The sequence below is a fragment of the Heptranchias perlo genome, chromosome 12, assembly GCF_035084215.1.
Source record: "Heptranchias perlo isolate sHepPer1 chromosome 12, sHepPer1.hap1, whole genome shotgun sequence".
Lineage (NCBI taxonomy): Eukaryota > Metazoa > Chordata > Chondrichthyes > Hexanchiformes > Hexanchidae > Heptranchias > Heptranchias perlo.
This window is the reverse complement of record NC_090336.1, coordinates 17,190,625-17,217,008: the sequence shown is the minus strand read 5'-3', so window position 1 is coordinate 17,217,008 and position 26,384 is coordinate 17,190,625. Positions and strand designations below refer to the sequence as shown.

Below are 26,384 nucleotides of genomic sequence, written 5' to 3'. Positions count from 1 at the left end.
AGATCCTGGATTGTATCTGAGCTGTAGAAGTTTAACACTGGTGTTCAATACTTGTGACGATGTTTCTTTCAAATGTACTTTTACCTCTAAAACATACTGTGTACATTCAACTATTCTGTAGCAATCTCTCCGCTACTGATGTTCCAATTTTTTCCAGTCCAGGTAGTTAGTCCGGATAAGCAAAAGATACAGATTTATCATTAATTGCACGTGGCATTTAGGGCTTGCCTTTCCCCTTAGTTTGTAGTGTTTGAAAAAGGACAGGATATGGTACAGGATATTGCTCTTTGCACCCAGTGACCACGTCAGCCTCAGGCTAAGCATTACTGGAACTTTTACACGTTGCCTGCCATTATGGGTGTATCAATTGTGACCTCTATTGAAACATACCAAACTTATTTCACTGGTTCCTTGTTGATAGCAAATGCGAAAGAAAACGTAGCAAAGCAACCTGAAATCCAGATTATAAAAAATTCAATCAGAATTGGCTCCTAGTCAACAAGAACCGCTTTCAGGGTTGGCTGCCATCCCAGGGACAGTTCCAAGGTACACAGCTAAACTTGCACTTAAATGCCAGTCTTTGCTTCATCGTTTTTTTCCCTTTAGCTCTGCGGTTTCTCTCTCGCTTATTGTTGCAGTTCTCTGGGAAACCAGAATGTAAGTTTTCTTTAAACTTAAAAAGTACCCTGCAGTGATAGTGAAGGGTCACTAATGGTAGAACAGGAGCATGCACACAATTTATTTTTGTTCAGTGGATTTGTCCAGTAATAAAACTGGAGGAACTAGTTTCCAGAGTTCAGCATAAGTGAGAGTTTAGGTGTGCCACCCTCAGACCTTTTAGCTTTCCTGGACCCAGGGGTGTGAACGGTGAGTGTTTGACCATATTGTGATATCCAGTTCTCACTCCTTTCTTTCCTTCTCTCCCAACCCCACCCAAAACTAATCCAAGATAGCCAAGAAGATCTTGTTACCCTCTATGTGAAGTAAATTGTAATTAAATGCATCCCTACAGAAGAACAGAGCAAATCCAAGTTGGATTCTCTTTTCCATAGTTTATTTATGTAGCTAAGTATGCTGACTAGATTGAACAGAATAGTCGCTTGCTGATAGAGGCCATAGATTTTACTCGTTTATTTTGCAGAGCTTGTTGATGCAAGTTGAAAACATTTTCTGAGTGTGTCCCTTTGTTTAGTTTTCTGCAAATTCTGGATCAGTCTAATCAAAATCAGTGTGTTACTGTTTTATTTATGTAGTTGGAGCAAATATTTCTTCAAAAAGAAAAGATTTGCTTTGTCATTGGGATAGAGGGGGCCAAGGTAGGATCATCACTGAGGCTGTTGTTGAAATACTTTCCACATTTTGAAAAAAAACTGAAGCCATTGCTGCTAAATTGGGTGCTGTTTTACACCGAAAGTAATGGTCAAGTGGGCATTCTTGAGATAGTTTCCAGTGGAATAAACTGTTCAAATTTCATATTGTGGGTAAACGTGAAGACAACTGTTACATGTCTGATTTGTGAAGCTAATGAAAGGAGTTCCTTTCCAGTTTGCTAAACGGATCAAAGTATAGGCTTGAATTAAATTGTTGACGCTGTGAATTTTTGGTAATAGTGCAATAATCACCTTTCTGTGCAGGAAATTCTATAAAAAGCTTGGCCAGCAGGCTTGGTTGGTAGCTGCGATCACAGTGACTGAATTCCTAATTGTGGTGAAATATGACCCACATACACTTACACTACCGATTCCTTTCTACGTCACCCAGTGCTGGATCCTTGGATTTATACTAGTCCTGACTTGGACGATATGGCGTTTCTTTATACGGTAGGTTTTATTGATGATTTCGCATTATATTTTGTCCAATTTATTAGGTAGGTAGTGTGATCAATAATTTTTCTGTCCATTAAAGTTTTAAATAAACAATTCACATACTTAAAACATTTACAGTTACAGTTTTACCAGAACCTCCTTGCCAACATGAATATCTTGCCAGTGGTCTCAAATTCCAGGCATACTTTTCATTCATGCAAATGATGATTGGATTTTCTACATTCAGTGCTGATGAGGTTTAGATCTGTCAAGTTTATGAAAGCTTGTGATGTTCCTTCCATTGACCTGTTCTATATTTCATAGGGACGACAGGACATTCTAATTATGAGAAGTATTTTTTTCCTTTAAAAAATGTTGTTTTAAGGGAATATTCAAAGTGTTCATATTCGCAGCCCCCATCACTCAATGGTAGCTAGATTGGTACTCACATTGCCTCCATCTGCACTAGGATCAAAGCCACAAAGGAACTCAGTGCACCATTAAACCTGTCTCTTGTTTACTGAACTACCTTAACTCAGTTCTTGAACCATTTTCTCTTTGTTCCATTTTCTTCTCTCATAAGGATACGACTCTAGGCTCCACTTGTCAGCTAGGGGTCTTCAAGTGCCTTGCCCAAGTGACCATTCATCTGAGAGCCTAGACCATGAATGTCAGAAGGCTACTTGACTGGAGGCCATTGCAACAGAGCCCAATCCTCTCCTCACCCGAGGTGTCACTGAGTACCAATCAGGAGAAGGAACCCTTTATGATTTTCCTCTCTCTAATTTGACATTGAGGCCAATTTCTGGCATCCCAACTGCTGCCCTGGCTGAGATCAGGTAACTTAACAAACTAGGGATCTAACCTGGGACTTTATGACAATATATGGTTTAGTACACGGCACAATGTATCTACCCTCTGAGCCATTGGAGGAGCTTTTAATCCATTTTTAATGCATATTATAAACAGAATCCATTCAGTCCTGCTCATGGTACACTTTGGAGTTTTCAGAACTGCCACCTACGAGCAGTAAGTATATCCTGTTATCGTTTCTGGAAATTCCTGTTAGTTTAATGTATTAATGAGTACAATATGGGAAAATTTAAAACATTTTCAGTCAGCAAAACCTTCAACCAAAGGCGCTTGTTTTTAATCTGATTTTAAAATTGACCAGTTAATAATGTAGAGAAAATAACTGCACAAGTCTCTTGGTAATGCGTCCCAAATTAAACCCTACAAAATTGTGCAACAGCTTTCTTTTTAATATAAGGAGTAGAGCCTGGACTAATTGAAGCCTCTAATTATAGAATAAATTGGAACTCTGTGGTTTTACAACAGTAGAGTTTTAATTTTTAGCCTTGTGGGTGGGGTGGGAAGTGGGGGCAGGGTGGAGGCAAAAAAACATCAGGTCAAGATAAACACCAGATTATGACTGTGATGTTTGTAAAAAATATATATATTTCTATATATATTTATTTTATATATAATATAATATATATATATATATATATATATATAGTTGCCAGGTTGTTAGAAGTTTGTAACGCTTGTAAATTTATCTGGCACATCGGTATTGTATTTGTGCTTCGCAGATGAATTAACTTCTCCACCCTAACTAGGTGGGTTGGGAGGGGGTGGGGGGGAAGAAAGAGTATCTTTATACTGTTTGGCTGCATATGTGATATGTAGCTGCAATCAAATTTATAAGCATCTCAGACCTTTGATATAAGAATTTAAAAAGCACCCAAATAGAGTACTTACGGGATCGTGTCCTAATCAGGTTCAAACGGTCTCCTCGGACTGTTGGGATCCAAGAAGGGGAATGTTGTAGAAATAATGAAATGCCAGAGTTCCTAAAATTAGTGGTTAGTTTGAAATATTTTGCTATTAGAACACAGAAGTCCCCGGGAATTGAGTGGGAGACATTTAGAGGCATAGAGAATGCAGAAAATCCTTTGACTCAGCACCGAGAGGCAAAATTGTGAATGCATCTGCTTTTATCTCTCCATGTAACATTGCCCGCCTCTGTCCTTTCCTCAGTCCACCTGCCACTGAAATTCTCATCCGTGCCTTTGTTTGTCTTCAGACTCGACTATTCCAATGCTCCCCTGGCAAGCCTTTCATTCTCTATCCTCCATAAGCTACAGCCCATCCAAAACTCTGCTACCCATATCCTGTCTTGCACCAAGTCCTACTCACCCACACCTCAGTCCTCACTGACCTACATTTGCTCCCAGTCCCCCAACACCTCAAATTTAAAATTCTCATCCTTGTGTTTAAATCCTTCTATGGCCCCAACACTCCCTGCCTCTATAACCTTCTCCCCCTGAACACTCTGTTCCTTTGACTCTGGCCTCTTGTACATCTCCCACTCCCTTTGCTCCATTACTGGCGGAGTTGCCTTCAGCCGTCGGGCTCCACGCTCTGGAATTCCCTCCATTTCCCCTTTTCCCTCCCTCGATATACCACTGACCAAACTTTTGGCCGGCCAGCCCTCCTAATCTTTCCTCCTTTGGCTCAGCATCTGTTTTTCTTTATGCCTCTGTAAAGTGCCGTGTAATGTTTTTCAGTGTGAAAGGCACAGTATAAGTCTAAGTTGTCATTGTCTTCACAGCAGCAAATAAGGTCAGTGTAGGATCTTGTCCTTAAGTTTTGCTCAAAAAACATGATTGGGGTAAGGGGGTAAGTTTGACAACACCGTCTTATTCCCTTGATAGTGCAAATAATGCTAGCCTTTCCTCAGTCGATGCCTAGAATATCCCTGGAAGCCAGACTTTAAAAGGATGCAGGCAAAAGACCAGTTTTTAAAATGCTTTTTTGTAAAAGCTGAAAATATTAAGTGGTAATTTGAAAGGTGGATTATTCATGTTGCAGAGGAGATTTACCAGAATTATACCAGGGATGAGGGACTTCAGTTATGTGGAGAGACTAGAGAAGCTGGGATTGTTCTCCTTGGAGCAGAGAACATTAGGAGGCGATTTTATCGAGCTGTTCAAAATTATGAAGGGTTTTGATAGAGTAGATAGGGAGAAACTGTTTCCACTGGCAGAAGGGTCAGTAACCAGAAGACATAGATTTAAGATAATTGGCAAAAGAACAAGAGGGGAAATGAGAAGAAATCTTTTTATGCAGCGAGTTGTTATGGTCTGGAATGCACTGCCTGAAAGGGCAGAGGAAGTAGATTCAGTAGTAACTTTCAAAAGGGAATTGGATATATACTTGAAAAGGAGAAATTTGCAGGGCTTTGGGGAAACAGCGGGGTAGTGAAACTAATTGGATAGCTCTTTCAAAGAGCCGGCACAGACACGGTGGACCGAATGGCCTCCTTCTGTGCTGTAAGATTCTATGGTTCTCTGTTCTTGAATTATCAGAAATTACTGAATGATAATTGTGCTCTTTGATCAGTTCTAAAGAAACCTTCTGGGATCAGGAGAACTCCCCATTTCCTTTCTTGGCACAAGTACATAGCTACCAGTTACTGCATTGTTTTTTTTAGTCATTTGCTCACAAAATGAAAACCTATTTTAGCACAGAATGGCACCGTTGTGACTTGTGAATGCAGGAACTCTTAATTGCTCTTCAATTCTGACATCATTAAACTGTGAAATTGAAACAGATTTGTTTACTGATATCTATCCCAGGGGCAAGAATGTTTTTCCAGTTGGAGTATTGCATTGCTTTTTTCCTCTGCTAATATGAAAGGTGGTGTGTAAAAGTGTACATTTTGTAGATGGTAAACATTCAGGAATTTAGCAACAGTTGACTGGAGTGGGTCTTTTTTTTAAAAAAAAAACCTGATAAATATTTGGATGCCATGTTGAGGTGTGTCAATAATCTTGATGCGTTGGCTACCCATACTGAGGTATGCATGTTGACACAGGTGGATATTTTCAGTACAATGACTGTCTTTGGGAACTAAGCCAGCAAAAGAAATGCAGTTGAAATTGGTTTGTTCATTTGGATTGTCACCAATTAGTAGTACGTAGTGAGGCAGAACAAATTCTATAGACGAGTAGTTGGCACAGCCCTTTTGTCACCTTTTGAAAATTCAACCTTTGCACACACGTGTGGTGGCTTCTTGAAACTTCAGTTGGGTTGTCTGGGGGGGTTGAAGAATAGTGAATAAAATAGGAGTACTGCCTCACAAAGATTGAGGGTTGGTAAATAAGCAGACAAGTGACCTTTGGCTGCTCTTGCTTATCTGACTAGCTAAGTTAAAGTCAAAATTAGTATATGGCTACTGCCAATTAAAACAACCAATTTTGACCTATGCAGTTGAATTGTTGCCCTGTAACTGCTGTATATCACATCGTTGCTGTGTGACTGTTTGCTACAAGCCACACATGTGATGTAATACAGCATGACCGGTCACCCAAATCTGAAGCATTATTTCATTCTTTTAAATGTTTCTAATTGAAGTTTGAATATTGGTGTTATCTCGAAACATATAGCGCCTCAAACAGGTTTGTGTTGTATAAAGTAAGTAAAGAATGCAAATGCATACTGTAAAGAACCTAATCTCTCATGTGCTGAGCAGTGTAAACGAAGCCCCACCTTATGGTCCAGTCTCTTCAATGCATGGAAAGCTCTTGCGACTTGTCTTGAAAGCTGACGACCTGCACCATTGTGCTGATTGTTTGCAGCGTTGCGTGTGATCATGGTGTCATGCCTTGTTTACCGTGCAACCTGGACTTAGCACCATTTGATTGATTCTTTTTCCCCTGTTTTCAGTGGGATGTGCACGTTCAGTGAGGTAGGTAGTGCGACCTTTCTTATTTCAGCTCCTCCCCCTACTCTTCCCCCCCCCACTCCCGACTCCATTTTCCTCACTTCCACGGGAGGAAATTTGCACAGAAGTGTGTTCATTGAGCCGCTGTTTGTGTGAAGCCATGCGCTCAGTCTCCATCATTTCCCATCTGTTGTGTTGTAGATGTACTAGTGCATGTCTTATAACATAAAGGGGTGTCGTTATTTTTCGTTTCCATAAATGCAATGATTAGTCTTTGCCAATACTTCATTTTCAGAAGGTCTGAATTTTCTAATTGTTTTGGTGCAGGCTTGAATAGATTATCGGATTTGACTTGCAGAATACTTCTCCTATCTGTAAGCTGGAGAGTATGTAGAGGATATCTGGTCAGCTGATGCCTCCCAGGTTCACAATTTCAGACGATCTGCATCTCTTCACAGCCATCTGTTTCTGTTCGTAGAGTAAAAGAAGCAGATGTGAAATATCAAAGCTAAGTTTGCAAATGTAGGAATCTCATCATGTTGAGATACTTAGAACTGAGACACTTGCCTGTCAAATGAACAAAATTTCTCCCCAGTTAGTGTTCTCACTTTTGTAAAAGACTTTAACTTCGTGCCTATGGCTGGTGTGAATTGGGAGTTTTTTGTTCTCTAGCAACCATGTTTTACTAATGATCTAGGAATTATAACAATCTTTTCCCCAGTCTACCAGTGCTATTTGTGTGTATTGGCAGTTGCTACAGTATTGTTCCCCCCACAAGGTATAACTTGCACAGTGGGAATCATATGAATGATAGTGTTGAATCCAGGCTACTGTTCTGTTGATGTTTTCACACCATAAACAGCATGTGACTGTGGGCAGTGTCCGATAGACTCGACAGTCTGATGGTAAGCCAGCTTGTTTTTTGTGTTTCTCCTTTTCAAGCTTTCAGTGGCCAACCTCAGTGGTAAGAACATGGTGTCCCCGCTTGTTTGGCTGCACATGTACCTCTAAAGTCTTCCTTCCCCTTTTCCTCTTCTCGTTTTAAAAAAAAAACATACAAATAGGTCTGCTTAAGCCTTGGCAAGTTTTTGTCACTAATTGCATTCTCTTGACTAGCTTCAAATGTTGAACTAGATTGTGAAAGACTTTAGTGAATATGGGCTTTACGAGATATCCATCACTGATTTGAATTTGTTGTGCAGCAGGGTGGCCAAAACGAACAGAGACATCTCGGTGTGAGGGGCCGTTCATGTCATGTGCTGCATGTTTGTTTTAGGTAGTTTAAAATCCCGAGTGAATTCTTTCCTGTTTGTTTTTAGTTGTCTATATGTGTAGCCTGTGCCCGTGTTGCTTCACTTCATTTATTTGATGAGGCGATAGGCATATTTAGACGAGAAATAAAAGCTTGAAGTATTTGTTGGTTGTATTGCAAATGTATTTGGTAAATCTCCCTTCTACTCGAGGAGCTTTTCTTTTTCCCGGAGTTAAACAGACCTATACTTATTTTGTAAGTGCTGTCCCATCCACAGCAGCTTGAGGCATTGTTTATTGTCGAAAAACTTCAACGTGTGCAATTGCTTGAAAATATATTCAAACTTTTTGTGTATAGTAATGTAGAAAATATCAGAAACTGCATGAAATTGGATCTTAAAGCAGTTGTTTTAGAACGCTAAGTCTAAAGAGAAAGGCAATCTTTTAAAAATGACCAAAGTCAGTGCTTTATGGCATGTGATGTGTAATCCTTCCCAGTCTGCAGAGGGTTGTGAGCAAAATAGTTTGTCTTTCTGTACTTTACATGGCTAAAATGTGGGTCGTGAATGTTTTTGAATATCTCATTAATGGTGGCCAAAGTGGATACAATCCGACATCTTAAAAACAGAAAATGCTGCAAATGCCCAGCAGGCCAATCACCTTCTGAGAGAAAGACAGGTTAACATTTTGGGTGTCAGCCTTCATGACAATTGTCATGGTGAGGCTGACTGACTTTTGTAGTGCCAGTATTTTCTGAGCTTTACAGATTTCCTAACAAGGATAGCCAGTCGTGGACCTAGAGCCAGAAACCTACAGGCACTTTCCAATCTGCAGAGTTCCCTAACCAAACCTGAACCTGTGTGTACTTAACAATTAGACTTTGTGACCTTAAAGGGGGACAGTGTTCCACTTTAGCAGCTGGATAGCACATTGCGTATTACATGGCATAACGCTCCTGTCCTAATAACATATCATTCGACTCACCATGAGCAATGCCACAGGAGACTCACTAGTATGGAAATAAATTATAGTTAGAGCTAGTCCTGTTAGTATCCATTCTTGTTGGAAGGAGGTGGAGAGCTGTATTCAAGGAGAACACGATCATTAATGCTGCTCTGCTGACACTGCATTTCATATCCATATATCCTCAAGAGGGTGAGGTGACCAACGACACAGCCCCTTGCAATCACAATCACCCTCATCCTTCTCCAGCTGGAATGTTTAAACAGTATTGACCATCAGTACTGCTGCAGGGTCAGCTGACAGTGCTTGTGATTTAAGTGGGTACGGTGGGTTTTTACTTTGAGGGAACACTTCCCTTATACGCTGCGTTAGCCCAGACAGCCTGTCTAACAGCCCAACTGAAGCAGACACGTTTCAGTTACCTGTTGCTAGTTGTGGTGGTTGCAGAATTCTTCTAGTTCAGAGTCAAACACGGAATGTTGTGCTATGCAAGGTACCCTAGAGCAAGCCTTTTTTCCATGCTCTGCATATAATGCTGAATTTGTTGCTGAATTTATGCTGTTATCAGTGGTATCAAATTTGTTCTGAAAAGGATGCACTTAAATTGCCTCCAGCAACTCCTATCGAAATAGGTGTCAAGGACAAGGATATCAAGGACAACAGCTAGAGCTGCATAGTGTCTCACAAACCACGTTCCTAAGCATGTGAAATTGTTGTGTGCATTAATCAGTGCAAGTTTGAAGGACTCTGAAATATCACCACTGCAGGCCGGGGTAATCCTACCAGTGTAACTGATCTGACATTTCACATACCTCGCTGGTACTGGTGCTATCATAGCAGAAAATTGTGGCCATTTTGATTGTGGGATTTCAAGTATCTGAGGCTGTCGATAGTTTGAGTTGACAGTGTTAAGGGGTTGAAGCCTGATCATTCTGTGGATCTGGAGCTCCTGGACTAGAAAAAATGTGATGTATTTTTGAATAATATGATTTCCTATATAGCAGTTTTAACACTTTTGTTTCTAACAGGAATATCACATTGCGATGGAAGGAAACAAGACTGCAAAAACAAGAGAACGCAAGTGAAAAGGAAAAAGTGGGCAATGGCAGTTCAAATCCCCCAATAAAAAGCAAACAAAATGGCAATGATGTCCGACAAAGGAAATGTTGAATGTTACAAAGTGAAAAGACTGACTACTATGCACCACAAGCCAGTTGATGCTTAGGTCGTTAACTGCATTGCGAGAGCCCAGTTGCTCCATTGAGCATCACCGATGCTACTTCAGTTGTTGGCTGAAGTATATATTCTAAAAAGGAATCTTAGTTACATTCACTGGGTGTTTAGTTTATGTATTGACTTTGCAGCACTAACAAAATTATCATAATTTCATGAAACTAAACCTTGCCAATGTACAACCCTTTGGATCAGTGTTTCCTGCACTGCTTGCCAACTTATGGTTGTACAGATTGGTTCTAAACACCCATAGGTTCACACTAAGCTCTCAAATCGCATGCTAACATGGATTACGAACTAATTACAACTTGGTCATCTCCTGCCAAGGATTTAACTTATTCCTTTCAAGGAATTTTGAAGTGGCCAGCACTGTTGGATCTAGGCGACCATTCAGGCTTCCATGCCTAATATTTAGAAATCTAAAAATGCAGAAAAAGTTGGTGCATTACCACTCTACCCTAGATCGCTTTAGCGTGTTTTAGTAACTTGGTGTAATACTGAATGTTGCTGGTTACATCTAGTGGTAGAATTGCACTGGAACACCAACCTTTTATTTTTATTACAGGCTGTTAAATTTGTCCAGCCTTGGATCCTTAAGTGTCCAATTATGCATTTGGATACCTGGCTGCATCTAACACTGCTGGCCAGTGTTTTGTAAGAAAAGTTCTTCCTTATAACACATAATGCATTGAGAATTTTGGCAGATTTTTCTTTAAAAAAAAACTTTTTGCTTTCATGAAATTACGGTATTAAAATCCTTCAGCAATAGTGATCTTGGTTTTGAACTCTTAAAGCCATATATAACTGTCATTTCCATCTAGGTATTGAAATCACTGATGTTTTTATACTTGGGGTTAATTTATAAAATGGTAGTATTACTTGAATTTTTTTTTCTTATATGCTTCATTATGCCATTTTTTAAGCTGGTAAATTTGTCTCAATGCTGGGTACAAGAGGGGGTGAGAATTTAGTTCTTCGAACAAAGCAAAAAAATGTACAGTGCTAAATATTGAGATTTAACTGATTATATAGTTAACTAATATGCTATTTTGTGTTTTAAATATTAAGATTGCTGTGTTTTGTCTATAGATTATGTAAATCATATTTGGTATTATAAGCTAAGATGCCTTGTAAGGGTAGAATAATATGGTGCAATGAAGCCTGGGACATGCTCACTTTAGAGCGGTGCTACATGCACAGGAGATTGTGTCCCTTGCTGCACACATGCTGCTGGTGTTTTATTTTAAAGCGATGGTGGGTCCAATCAGTTCTGACTTGAAATTAAAGCATAGGTGCCCACATTTTGTAAGGAATACCAAGTTAATTACCCAAGAGAGCAATAGGAATCGGTATTATTTTTGTAGAAAACTGAATCTGTTTAGACTGCAACATCCCGATCAGCTCTCTTTGTGAGCACTTTGTACAAATGTGTGTAAAAGTAATATCAGGGTATTGGTTTGTTTGCTAACTTTATCAGCTCACATTCAGAGCTGACATCCTTTTAAACATCTCATTGAAGTTACTTCGCCTCTATCCCCAAAATAAAGCTAGAGTAACACTTCCCTGTTGGAAAGTAACCCTCTCTGTTCAGACTCTGCTACCTCCCTTCTCCCACCTGTATATAAGCCTGTGCCTGAGGCAGTGTTAGAAACTATGCTTTCCCGTCCCATGGCTGGAAAGTAATCTTGTTCCTGAAGTATCATCCACACTGCCATGGTGTAAAATAAGCCTGCCCTTTAGCTGGTGTGCCCCACCCTAATTGCTCCTGAGGTGGTCATAGTGACTCTTCCCAGCTCCCCCCCCCCCCCCCCAATAAATAAAGTCCCAATGAAGCAACCCTGCTCTTCAGGTAGCAATACTGCTATAAAGTTAGCCTGTCCCTGAAGTATTGGTCACCATGGTGTAAAGTAAGCCTGCCCCTGAGGTGTACCTCACCTTGCTGTAAAGTAAGCCTGTCTAGAGGGTATTATATACCTCACCCTGCTGTAAAGTAAGCCTGCCTCTGAGGTACACCTCACCCTGCTGTAAAGTAAGCCTGTCTGGAGGGTATTGTATACCTCACCCTGCTGTAAAGTAAGCCTGTCCCTGAGGCTATTTTGCTTTTGGAATGATGTGCTAGTAGAACCTGAATGTAATCAACATCAATTCCAATTCTCAGGAAATCCACTTGATTTTTCTAAGCTTTTGTGACCGTATTTTCATATCTGTTGAGTTGTTAGTGTGTTTGCATTTACTACATGCAGGGGACCTTAGATTTTAGTTTGTTAACTTGATTTGTGTTTACATTAATTCTGAGCACTGAACATTTTTTACTGGAAAATGTCTAGGATTTCAATGAATTGCTAACAGTGCACATTATAAAACTGAGTTTGAGAAATGTGCAAATCCTCCTACAGTATTAAGTAAACCACAAATCTGATTTCTAGTACTAAAGTGTCCTTTGCAGCTCTCAAAGAGCTGGTGGGTTTCTTGAGCATGGGAATTTATGGAAATCATATTTTTATGGTGGGGGGGGCGGGGAAAGAAATATTTGGGACCATTCTTTCAGATATACGGTGATACAATGCTTGGAGATTGTTGAAATCGAGGGAGATGAAGAGGGTTTATTAGATAGAATTTAACCCTTTGAGGACTGGATGTCCATAGTTTTGAAATCTTCTCATTTTCTAGGATACAAGTTCTAATTCATTCCAGAAAAGAAATGTCCAGATTCGTGTTCAAAGTTGTAACACTTTGGATTTCCTATTAGATTAAACAAAATTAGGAATATAATTGGAATGCATTATTGTGAGATAAGAGACTGGCTTCCTGAAATCACTGTTTGCCATTAGATAACAGGACGTTTTATTGGAATTATGGGTGTTGAGTAGATAAAGCACCTGGTGTAGCGCGCTCTTTCTCTCTTCATTATAAGCCTCTGGAACACTTCTGTCCCCCCAGTAATCGCCGAACATATACAATTATGTTCATTGGTGTGAAAATGCTGCTGCTGTCGTCATGAAAAGGTTAACAACCTGCTCTGTCCGAGCCATTTTAGTGAGTGAAGCAATACTGAACACGATGTGCATTACAGGGGATTCAATCATGCCAGAGGCTGGATAAAGTGCCTAAATGTAGCCACTTTCCCTCTTCTGTTGGCCCTTGCGACACACCTTCAATACTGTTAACAGTACATGTACACATCAGTACATCTTAATCGTTTGCTAAACTTCACATATTAACAGGCTGCTTTGGTTTATATTGTATCACTAACTATACTTTAAAGGATTTTATTTGAGAGGTACAAAAGGTATACTGGTCCTTTTTTAATTCTCTCATTGTCTGTTAATACAAATCTGTCAGATCCTCATTGCCAGTGTATAATCTCTTGGAACATGGATAGTTTTATGAATATTTTTACATAGTGATGCTCATCTCTTGACCAGTCATATTTCTGAGGAATTGATTGTGGCAATATGTTCTAAATAAACTGGAAAGTATGAGATTAATATTGCTTCCGTTTCAGATAATGAAACAAATAGATTTTGAAAAAAGTATTGGATTTACTTCGCAGCTGATTTGATTTTTCTGTTTCTTGCAAACATTTTATTCTGTTGACTACTGTGTGTGTGTGTGTGTGTGTGTGTGTGTGTGTGTTTGTATTGGCTGTACTGTACAATCTGTGTGTTAATACCAGCTGGACTGTGCATTGTATGTGTGTGTGTATGTTAGTACTGGATGTACTATATAGCCCTGTGTGTGCGAGTTCATATTGGCTGTATTGCAAAGCCCCAGTGCATGTTGCTGGTGGCTGTTCTATAAATCCTAACATATGTGTCACTGTACTGCAGAGTCCCCAATAAGTGTATGCATTGCTGTTGGTGGCTGTACTGTAAAGCTCCAGTGTATGGCTCAGTGGTAGCGCACTCACCTTTGAATCATGGTTTGTGGGTTCAAGCACTCCTCCAGAGACTTCAGCACATAATCTGGGCTAGCACTTCTGTAGAGTGTCGAAGGTGCCGTCTTTCGGATGAGATGTTAAACTGAGGCCCCATCTGCCCTCTCAGGTGGACGTAAAAGTTCCCATGACACTATTTGAAGAAGAGCAGTGGACTTCTCATGGTATTCTGGTCAACATTTATCCCTCAACCAACACCTAAAACAGATGATCTGGTCATTTATCTCATTGTTGTTTGTGGGAGCTTCCTGTGTGCAAACTGGCTACTGCATTTCCTACATTACAACAGTAACAACACTTCAAAAATGTTTCATTAGCTGTAAAGCGCTTTGGGACATCCTGAGATCATGAAAGGTGATTATATATAAGTACGTCTTTTTATATATTAACAGTAATGTAAAATCCCAGCATGTGTTGTGAGTCATGTAAAATCTGTTTGTGTTGTTGACAGTAAAGTAGTAATATGGCTTGTTTTAATCAAGGCATATTGTGTTACTGTTGAAGATTAGAAATGGGGCTGCTTCCAAGTATGAGACGTCACTGAAGCCTTGAACTGCAATCAAGAGCTACACGCTGGCAATTCCATTACCAAATGATAAGGGTATTTGTTTCATCATAGTGTGGTCAGCTTAATGCTTTAGGGAGTTGACTGACTTCAGCTGAAACAAAAGCCAATTCATGTTATAATGCCAGGGGGGACGATGGATTGTATTGTCAACTGAAAACATGGTGTGCAAGTGGATTATGTGAAACAACAGCTCTTTTTTTCTGCTAGTCAGGTTTGTCACTCTAGCCAATTGAACTCTCCTCTGCAGACTTAGTTATCCATAGGTTGAGAATTAGAATCATAGAATGATACAGCACAGAAGGAGGCTATTCAGCTCATCGTGCCTGTGTCGGCTCTTTGAAAGAGCTATCCAATTAGTCCCACTCCCCTGCTCTTTCCCCATAGCCCTGCAAATTTTTTCCCTTCCAAGTATTTATCCAATTCCCTTTTGAAAGTTACTATTGAATCTGCTTCCACCACCCTTTCAGGCAGTGCATTCCAACTCGCTGCGTTAAAAAAATGTCCCCAGGTCGCTTCAGGTTCTTTTGCCGATCACCTTAAATCTGTCTCCTCTGGTTACCAACCCTTCTGCCATTCGAAACAGTTTCTCCTTATTTACGATTTTGAACACCTCTATCAAATCTCCTTAACCTTTTCTGCTCTAAGGAGAACAACCCCAGCTTCTCCAGTCTCTCCACAAAACTGAAGTCCCTAATCCTCGGTACCTTTCCAGTAAATTTCTCCTGCACCCTCTCCAAGGCCTTGACGTCCTTCCTAATTTGTGATGCTCAGAATTGAACACAATCCTTTGTACTCTGCCTCTATTTATAAATCCCAGGATCTTATATGCTTTTTTAACAGCCTTCTCAACTTGTCCCGTTACCGTCAAAGATTTGTGTACTTACACCCCCAGGTCTCTTTGATCCTGCACCTCCTTTAAAATTGTACCATTTAGTTTATATTATCTCTCCTCATTCTTCCTACCAAAATGTATCAATTGTGGAAAAGATCCACCTGAATCCTAACCCTCACTATGTGGTATGAGTGTGACACTTTCTCTTGACGAGGCCTTTTCTTCAGCTAATTCCAAATTATTTTTTAAAATGTACTTGTTGAGAGCAGAAATCTATCTTGTTTGAACTATATTGCTTAAATTTTTTCACACTTTGCATTACTGAAATTTCACGAATGTGTTAAGGAATAAGCTCTTTCATAAAGCTTCAGGCCAAGTAAAATTATCCATTTGTTGACTTCTCCAACTTATTACTGTTTCTGACTTGTTCTTTCAGGCAGATAATTAATGCCTGGTCGTCTCTTTCCTGGCAAGTCTCATATTTTGTGCACATTGATGTTTACAAGTTCGATTTTTGTTTTGACTGAATAAGAATTCAAAACAAAACAATTCTCAATGTCTGAGATTAACAGTGTTTATACTTAACCACCTTAAACATTTCAGCTTTGTACTATTGAATTCTTTCCCAGGGCTCAAAACTATGGAATGCCTTAACTCTGGCTTTTAAAATCAAGCTTGGATGATGTAATCACGGCTTCTTGGTTTACCGTGCCTTTTCGCTGTTCAACCTTGCCCTGTACTGTAGTTCTTGGCCCTGTATCAATTTTCAAGTAATTCCCACATGGAACTATGCTAAGTACTGAGGGGTCTTCAAGCAGCAGTTCCTTTAAAGAACTGATCCTTCAGTTTTTACTGTACCTATTTTGGATCCTAAAGATTCTTTTGGATCTCTGGGAAACAGCAATATTGATTGTACTTGTGAAGACTCCGTTCCTCATTGTTGCAATTTGGTTTAAAAAAAGGCTAAATACTCTCTCAATGGAAGTAAGCTAAGTGCTGGTGAAGAGCAGAGGGATTTAGGGGTACAGGTTCACAAGGCATTAAAGGCAGCACCTCAGGCAGTTTTTTTAAAAAAGCCAATAGAATTCTAGGTTTTATCAAGAGGAAGAGTATATAAAAGGCAAGAAGTAATAATGAGCCTATATAAAACATTAATAAGACCTCAGTTGGAGTATGTGTACTGTATTGGGCTCCACACTATTAGAAGGATATTGAGACTTGAGGGAGTACAATGCAGATTTGCTAGGATGCTGCCCGCTATGAGGAAATACCGATGCAACAACGACTTGAAAAATTAGGTCTTTTTCATTAGAACAACATAGATTATAGGATGTTATAATAGAAATATTTAAAATTATGAGGCAGGGTGGATAGAAGCAGACAGGGAACATACGAACAGGAGTAGGCCATTCAGCCCCTTAAGCCTGTTCCACCATTCATTTAGATCATGGCTGATCTGTATCTTAACTCCATCTATCCACCTTGGTTTCATAGTCCTTAATACCCTTGCCTAACAAAAATCTTTATCAATCTCCGTTTTGAAATTGTCAATTGACCTAACCTAAACAGCTTTTTGGGGGGAAGAGTGTTGCAGACTTTTTGGGGGAGAAATAGATACAAGATCAAATATAAGAGATGGCAGGTGAAACCTCTTTGCACAGAGTTGTGAGGCTCTGGAATTCACTTCCAGGGTTAGAGGTTGAGGCAGAAACTACGTCAACATTCAAGTTTAGATCGGAAAGTTGGATGAAGGAAAAGGGGATGAAAGAATATAGAAGCAGGGTGAATAAATGTGCATAGGACTTTGCTCAAATGGAGGGTAAACACCGATATAGGTTGGGCTGAATGGCCTGTTTCTGGTTGTAACCTCTATGTAGTTCTACGTCTTTTGACATGGGTCTCTATCACAAGCTGGGTCCATTGCCGTACAACAGTTATATCCAGTTCAGTTCAGACATAGCTCTATTGTATTTTCGTGTAAAGACAATTGCAAAGTGTACTCCGCTTAGAGCTTAAGTATCTTGTGCCTGAAATGGTCTCACTCCTTTCCTTAGATTGGGCACATATACACGATCTCTTGCAGTAGATCTCCCGAATTTTTATTGGGCTACTCTGAAAGTTCATCAAAAGATTGCTCCAAAATCTTTGTCTACTTGAGCTATCTTTTTAAATAGATTATAGCTGAATTTTCATTTACCATATGTGGAGATGAAATGCTTATTTCTTGGCTCTTAAAGCTTTAGCATTCTGCAATTGTAGGACTAAAGGTTTATGCAAATCCAGACCATTTTTGGTTCTGTTTTAAGCAAGGAAGACCAGTTGCAATAACCAGCCAGTTTTGCACACTAATCTCAAAGTAATTTGTTATGACACAGTAAAGACTGATATGGTTATTGCAGCTTGGCCATACTGTTTGGAGGTAATTATTTCCAGATTCCCAGTTTCTCTTTGTGTAACCTTTAATATCCCATGTATTCTTTGTATGTTAGGCATTCCTTCTGTTGGCCTATAATCTGCATCAAGATTTGTTAAAATGAGTAAGTACAGTGGAAACTTATTTTGGTAACTTGACCCTTTTAATAAAAGATTCCGGTATAATTTATTTCATAGACGTTTCTGATCTTCATGTTTTTTTTTGGCGTGTATTTTCAGCCATTTTTTGTTTTCACTAAATCAGGAATTTTAACGATTCTTCACATTATCTTACTCGATTTTTAAAAAAAAATGTACGGTCAGGAAAACTTTGGAAAAGGTGAACCTCTCACCCATGGAGTTTACTGACGCAACCATACAGATGGGAGTTCATTTTAAAATCAGACTGGTGGGCCAAGGAAGAGCTCTTTCTGCAAGATGCTGCCTATTACTTTGCCATTTTCCTTTATTCTGCAAGGTTGTAGCAACGTTACCAAAATAAACAGAGACTAACTTGTGTGCGGTGGCAGTTTACTGAAAATTGGAAACCCTCATTTTAGTTAACTGTTGGAGCTGGGATGTAAATAGAATATATGATGTGGAATGAGGAAAATAAACATTAAGCCCATTCCTTCCAACGGTTATGCACATCCACTCAATTTAATCTCCTTTGGAGGATTGGATAGAATCTCTGTTGTCTTCCACATCTCCCCTCAAAAGGTCAAATTAAGCAAACTGCAGAACACCGTAAATCCTATCTTCATGGTAGATCAGTTGGCTTTCTTGGCATGGCATTTCCATGTTGCAGCTCATGAATCTTGCTATCTGCTCAACTGTTTTACCCTGCCACTCCGTAGTCTGTTTACTATATGCACTCATAAGTGACAGTGCACCGTGAAATATATTGAAACACAAAGTTTAATTTAAACACTGGACCCTCGGATCAGGATCCTTTTATCATGAGAGAATAGACACAGCACCTGTTCCCATCAGACTCCAGCTGAACCATCACTGAGCATCATTGATGCTACTTTATGGAATATTTTACAGCCCGGATTACCTTTCCACTTCCCTTCTGCTCCCCCAAGACTGAAATTATGTTGCTGTACTTACCCCAATGTCTGACACCGTTTTTCTGTTCTCAGTCAACGGCTTTGCCTTTAGAAAATGGCCAGTAACCAAAATGTGTTTTCAGAAATGGGAATTGTGAAAGGATGGGAGGGGGTGGTGTTATGTCAGCATGGTTTTTCAGGGCATCCGCTTATCATTTTCAAGCTGGGATACGGCTCACAAGTGCTGTAACTTACTTTGGTGTATTACTATATTGTATCAGAGTTGTATGTATAATCGGAACCTCTAAAACAAAATGATGAAAACAATCCTTAAGGTTACATTGGGATTTTATTGCGCTTACGAATCCTGTAATTCTTCAAATTGTAAGATTGCAGAAATGATTGGAAACATTGTGGCACACCTAGCTAAGAACCTCAGAATGGGTTTGTCACGTAATTTGGCGCTAGCCACAGTGTAAATGATGTAAGAACTTTAAGATGTCATCTCTATGGTATCTACTTGAGAACACTTTAAACTTTGATTCAAAAACAACTGCGATCATTCAAGCTTTTGCCTTCTGATTGAGACTTTTCTCTGCAGTGCCAAACATTTAAATGATTTACAGCTTCTATTCTGATTAGTTTGCTACACATAGTGGAAGAGTCTGTCCCTGGACTGTTGCTCTCTCCTCCTCAAACCTTAATCCATTATGTACAAGAACAGAAAATCAGTGCACAATCCACCTACAAGTGATATTACTATTGCACCTTCTTGGGAACTTTTGACTGAGATCTTAACAGTAGAGGACCAGGACTGAACAAAATTACCTCAAAGATAATGGACAGTTTTGCCCTGTTTAAATGATACTGGCTTAATCAAAGTGAGTGCTCTAGAAGAGTGTGACTGACAACAGAATATACAGAGTGCATCACTGTACAAACATAGTGCAAGTAAATTAGGGTTTGTAATATAATCTTGTCCAATAGTTGTGAATTGATGTGAAATATTAAAACAACCCTATTACTATATCCCATCGAAGAATATTATGCAAAAAAAAGAAAGCAAATCCCAGATTTACTTGCACAGGTAAAGACTTGCATTTTGATAGAAAGGGTTAGATTTTCAACTTCTGCCAGGGTGCCTGGAATGAAAATCGGGTGTGTTCTACAGTGGGCGGGCCTGATTTTCATGTCTCAAAGTTCTTCACAATGAATTACTTTGAAGCATAGTGTAGGCAAATGTGACACGTATAATTATACACAGCAAGATCCCACAAATAGCTCTGAGATTAATGATCAGTTTGGTTGATTGAAAGAGGCATGCTGGGCGGAACTATCTGGGATCCTTAATGAATATGTGTTTAACATCTCCTCTTCAGGATGGAACTCTGCCAATACAGCAGTCCCTCAGTACTACACTGGAGTGTCAGCCTAGATTAGGTGCTACAGTGAAGCTTGAATCCCACCGCCTTCTGACTCAGGGAGGAGAGTGCTACCAGCTGAGCTAAGCTGACGCTTAGAGTAATCAATAGATCACTGTTATGTACATGCTTTAAAATGCTGTCAAAGAAAAGTATTGTAAGCAAAAAAATCTCTTCTGTATGTAAATCTTTGCAGATTGTCAGACAGTAACATTTATCCAATGACCTGTTTTTAGTCAAACTATCAGCATATTTACATTTTAATACAAATTAAACTGTTCAAGAAATGCTACACTAATTATTGCTGAGCCAGTGAAAGTTTATTTTCAGTTTTTTTGTGTTTGTATCTAGTTTAGTAAATCAGCTTACATTCTACACCAGCGAGACTGGGCCTTTACTCTTAATGGTGCCTTAAATGAAGTTGTCAATGTTCTGCCGGTTTATGTACAAATCAGTGCAGCAAGGTAAGATTGTTTTGCTCTCTTCCCCCCCTCCCCCATTAAAAAAAAATTGCTACAAGCTATTCTCCCTGGAATTAAAATTCAAGTTAAAACCTAAAAGTTCGTGCTGAGCTCTCAATAAATTTTTGCCACAGATGTTGGCACAGAGCACAGAAAGATACATGCCGGTGGAACTTTTCTCCATTATTTTGCTCTGTACTGGAGCGTAACGTGATCTGCCCTTTTGAAGCTAGTCGTCGATGTACTGCATGGCCGTTGCAGCAGTGTCCCCATGACCATCAGTGACGTCTGCTGATAATGCATTCAGTGGCTGCTTTTTCTGGACTGGAATTGGAGAATCTGGAAAGGAGTGGGGGGGGGGGGCAAAATAAAGTTAATGCTCTATAAAACATTTTCATCTATTTTCTACAGTCAATGTCATGTAGTATGACATAGCTTTGTACGGACAGGAAGAAGCAGCTGGCTTTAAATGATTTAGCTAATATACGATATTCAAAATGGATGGGTTGCCTTATTAAGCTTACCCACTATAGAATCCATTCAATTTAAATTAATGTGCTCATCACAATCCCTATAATACATATAACACGCATAACTGAACGACAGTGTTTGTAAAAATTGAGCAGTTTTTGTGTCCAATATCCTACAGAGCTGGAGATCAAGGCCAATCTGCTGAGATTCAGTAGCTTGGAGAAGGGGTGAATTAAGAATCAGTTTAAAGGAAACTCCAAATTTATTTTCTATTAAATCTGTGAAAAGTAAATTCAAAAGCAATTCTGACTAAATGATGCTTTTTGTTTTTTTTTTAAGCCTGTTTTCTTTCTCCTCCTGCCTCTTTGCTGAGATAGGATTCCAGGAGCACTAGGCCCCTTCTGCTGCCTCGACAGATTGTTAAATGATGGCCTTTGACAATGAGTGTTACCTGGCTAGGAAGACGGTGGAAGCAGTTAGTATTGATTCAAATGCAAATTAGATTTCTTTCAGAAAATAATATTTTGGGATACAATGTATGAGTACTTTGAGGCCTGACATATGGTAAGTGCAGCAAGATTGGGAGGAACAAGTGACTTTGGACCTATGGTTCCCGAAGCTCTCTACCGGGATTTTCCTTGTGTCGTTTCCGGGTCTGTTGTCGACTAATTAATAGAGATTGATTGCTGTGATTAGTCAACAACTCCATTACCTTGGATCGTGCAACTACCAGGATGGTAGAAGGTGAACTAGATGGACCGTGGGCTTTTCTCCTTTAGCAATTCCTATGTTCTTTTATTATGTCTTGCTCAGCAGGCAACACAATTATACAATGGCATGTTGTTGCTGAAAGCTGATTTACCACGATTGGAAGCAGTATCTTTATTTTAAATGGCTGTACGTTCTTGGTGAAAATTAGTGGCAAATCAGTAGGCATGTCAGACCCTGTGTGACCTAGTAGGAATGACACCAGCTCAGACTATAAACACAGAGCTCTGTCATGAATATATTAAATATGCCCTGTTTATAGTTCCTCTGAGCCCAGATCTGTAGATTTGTGTTGATTTCTAGCACACCTCTTGAATCCTCCATTTTGAGGAGTCCTTTCTCCTTCAAATGAAAATGCTAGAGCACTGAAATAGCGATGATGGATGACGTTTGAAAATGAACCTTTAGTTTCAGATTCTTTTGAATTTCAGACAGTCTAGTTTGTGTTTTGATTATGCAGGAGCATGCAAGGAATTGGTCATGTGAAGTGTATCAGCAACAACAACTTGTATTTGCCTAGAATCTTTAACATAAGAGAAGAAAGAACTTGCATTTCTATGGTAGAGTAGTGGAGTGGTTGTGATATTGGATTAGCAACCTGGAGCTCATTGCAACTTGTGAAATTGAATTCAATAAATCTGGTAATCTGTGGGCTGGCATCAGAAAATAACCATGAAAGCTGCTGGATTGTCATAAAAACCCCAATGGGTTCACTAATGCCCTTCAGGGGATGGACCTCACACCCCTTCCTACATAGAATGGTTATGGCACAGAGGGAGGCCATTCGGCCCATCGAGCCTCTGCAAGTGCAATCCAGCTAATCCCACTGCCCCGCTCTTTTTCCCCCTAGCCCTGCAAATCTTTCTCCTTCAGGTACCTATCTAATTCCTTTTTAAAAGCCACAATTGACCCTGCTTCCACCACCCTTTCAGTCAGTGCATTCCAGATCCTAACTCACTGCTTAAAGTTTTTCTTCATGTTGCCTTTGGTTCTTTTGCCAATCACCTTAAACCTGTTTCCTTTGGTTTACGACCCTTCCACCAGTGGGAACAGTTTTTCTTTATTTACTTTGTCTAGACCCCTCATAATTTTGAACACCTCTATCAAATCTCCTCTCAACCTTCTCTGCTCTAAGGAGAACAATCCCAGCTTTTCCAGTCTATCCACGTAAATGAGATCCCTCATCCCTGGAGCCATTCTAGTAAATCTTTTCTGCATCCTCTCTAAGGCTGTCACGTCCTTCCTAAAGTGCGGGGCCCAGAATTGGACACAATACTCCAGTTGTGGCCGAACCAGTGTTTTATAAAGGTTCAAAATAACATCCTCGCTTTTGTACTCTATGCCTCTATTTATAAAGCCCAAGATCCCGTATGCTTTCTTAACCGCTTTCTCAACCTGTCCTGCCACCTTCAACGACCTGTGTACATATACCTTCAGGTCTCTTTGTTCCTGCACCCCCTTTCGAGTTGCACACTTTAGTTATATTGCCTCTCCTCTTTCTTCCTGCCAAAATGTATCACCTTACACTTTTCTGTGTTAAATTTCATCTGCCACGTGTCCGCCCATTCCACCAGCTTGTCTATGCCCTCTTGAAGTTTATCACTATCCTCCTCACTGTTTACTACATTTCCAAGTTTTGTGTCATCTGCCAGTTTTGAAATTGTGCCCTGTACACCCAAGTCCAAGTCATTAATATATATCAAGAAAAGCAATAGTCTTAGTACTGACCCCTGGGGAACACCACTGCATACCTTCCTCCAGTCTGATAAACAGCCGTTCACCACTACCTTATCTTTCCTATTACTTAGCCAATTTCGTATCCATGTTGCCACTGCCCCTTTTATTCCGTGGGCTTCAATCTTATTATTTGGCACTTTATGGAGTTCCAAAAGGCATTTGATATACACATCAACCGCACTGCCCTCATCAACCCTCTCTGTTACCTCATCAAAAAACTCAATCAAGTTAGTTAAAGACAATTTGCCTTTAACACATCCATGATGCTTTCCCTTATTAATGCACACTTGTCCAAGTGACTTAATTTTGTTCCGGATTATTGTTTCTAAAAGCTTCCCCACCACTGAGGTTAAACTGACTGGCCTGTAGTTGCTGGGTTTATCCTTACACCTTTTTTTGTGACTAGTCCCACACCATGTGATTGACTCTTAATGCCATCAGGACAACTAGGAATGAGCAATAAATACTGCCTTGCCAATGACAAATAGAGAACATCTCAAAGCGCTTCATGCATAGACATAAGGAAAACACACTGCGAGGAAGAATTCAGGAAGGGCGAGAGAAGGCTAATTTTTAAAAGATGAGAGGAAGAATACTTTTTAAATTATGAGAAGGTGGAAAGTAGGACCAGGCATCTGAAAACTCGACCACCGGTGGGGTATGCACAAAAGGTCCAAGTTCAAAGAATGGAGAGTGTTAGAGTAACTGGGTCTAGAGGAGACCCAGTATGAGGGCTGAGACAGGCAATGTTAGAGGTGGAAGTAAGTGGCCTTTGTGGTGGAGAGGATATGGGATCTGAAATTATTTTGGGTTGAACAGGACACCAAGGCAAATTCAGAAGCCACAACCACAAAAAGAAGTTTGTGAAGGTGATGGCAATATGATGGTGCAGTTTGCACCCTGCAAAAAAAACACCAAGGAATCCTAATCTGCCTAAGGATCGGACATCCACAGTTGCTTACATGAAGCTCTGAACAGCTTGTTTTGTTATGTAGCACTTTTTACTGCAGCTCGTGCTTGGATAGTTTCAGTTATGATGGCCAATCTCAGCTTGTTAATACATGGCACTGCTTCAAAATGCAAAACAATTGAGATGTACACTGAATTTTAAAACTTGTCCTGTTGGACAAGATGGTTTAGTTCCTACAAAGTTGTAGTGACACTGACTAAGTAGTGATCTTCATTAAAGTCATATTTAGATAGCACAAGGAGGGAAATCTCAATAATCAGGAATATTTAAAATGCCTTGAGGTTGAATTTTATCGACCTTTGTTATTTCTCCTGGATTGTGTGCTTCCTACCATTCTTTAGGTGATGCCAAACTTGGGGTTTGAATGTCTGATAATTGTAAAAGGAAAGCAGGACCTAAGGAAGGTAAGGAATTCCAAAGTTTTGGGGCTCAGAGGGAAAAGAAGAGTTTAGGATGTTGGGAGGAGAAAGTGTGAGATGGTATATTTGAAAATAAGAGGAATGTTCAGGGGAGCATTAACCAAGGTATCAATAGAAAGAGAGGAGAAAGACTGCAACTGAGATAGACTTTGGAGGCTCGAGTTGAGCAGCCTATTAGATAGTAGCTTTTCTTGTATCCTGTGCAGGAGTGTGAGGTGGGTATTAAGAGCTTATGCAGCTACAAGAGCAATATTGGAGGCCTCTGAGCAGCTCACAAATGGAACGGAGTTATTTTGAGATTATGGAAAGTTGAGGGGGAAATAAGTGTTTGTTATGAAAGTGGAACCTGAGCTTCCTGATGGCAGCTTCAGCAGTAGAGGAGATTTGGAAGTTCTATTTCTGGTCAGAGAAGATAGTGAGACCAAGAATGTTGATAGATTAATAAGCATGAAGGGTGGAGAGCTTAGTCCCCTCTCCCCCTCAGTCTTTCCTCATATTTGAAGTTCCTGTTTGAATCGTAGTCATCAAAATGGTTTCTGAAAATTGCAGGACTCCACTGTTAGCGCTGCTGCCAGCCAGTGAACTCCCCTGGGATTCTCTTTCCCTACTGGTCCCGGGGGTTGATCTGTTTGGTTCCATTGCCACATGCTCCAACAGTCAATGTTCGGGCAAGGCCTGGATCCAGGTTTTTCCTCTTGTTCCTTGCACAAGACTGTGTTTACCATATGCAGCTGCTGCGTAATCAACCTCACTTCTTCTTGCCACCTGCTTTCCCAGTAGATCCCCAGGCTTTGCTGCTGGTGTGGAAGGCTAGGTCGGCAGCACCAGCTAGGACAAGTACCAGCAGTTCTTTGCTACTGCCTTGGACACTCAGTGCAGCAGGTAAAAATGTCAGTGTCACAATTGTGTGACTATAATAATGGACAAGAACATAATACATAAACTAGAAATATACAAAATAACCCATACGGGAATAGTTTCGTATATAAATGATCAATTTTAATCACTGACAATGTAGGCTACCTAAAGGTAAAATAGAACAAAATTATCAAAAGTGTATAATCTCTCGCATGCACACGCAAATGTTACAAAATCTCACTCAGCACATATTGGGAATTGAGCTCAGTGCATGTTGCACAATTTTTCATCCATTAATGGAGGGATCTCTCCCAAATTCCCAATATGTGCTTCGTCATGTGACACGTTGTGCCAGGAGTACTAATTCACAAAATCTATTCCACTATCTCTTATCTACTTCATACTTTATTTTTTTCAATCAATTCTGCAAAACTTGCCTTTTCTGACTCTGCAGAGACCATGAAATTTGACCAAAAATCCTTTACGACAAAATGTGA

The 26,384-nt window shown here is 39.9% G+C and overlaps 2 protein-coding genes across 2 annotated transcripts in view; one reads left to right on the top strand and one right to left on the bottom strand.

Annotated features, from left to right (window-relative positions):
* The window catches only part of ptdss2 (phosphatidylserine synthase 2), an 85,613-nt gene extending 72,144 nt beyond the window's left edge, over positions 1 to 13,469 (top strand). Inside the window, exons 11-12 of the mRNA XM_067993706.1 lie at positions 1,635 to 1,820; positions 9,777 to 13,469. Of these exons, the coding sequence (XP_067849807.1) occupies positions 1,635 to 1,820; positions 9,777 to 9,918 (328 nt within the window). The 3' untranslated portion in view covers positions 9,919 to 13,469. The remainder of the gene's footprint in view (positions 1 to 1,634; positions 1,821 to 9,776) is intronic.
* A 5,649-nt stretch (positions 13,470 to 19,118) lies between these two features.
* trpm5 (transient receptor potential cation channel, subfamily M, member 5) overlaps positions 19,119 to 26,384 on the bottom strand; it is a 91,684-nt gene continuing 84,418 nt past the window's right edge. Inside the window, exon 26 of the mRNA XM_067993707.1 lies at positions 19,119 to 21,003. Within this exon, the coding sequence (XP_067849808.1) occupies positions 20,894 to 21,003 (110 nt within the window). The 3' untranslated portion in view covers positions 19,119 to 20,893. The remainder of the gene's footprint in view (positions 21,004 to 26,384) is intronic.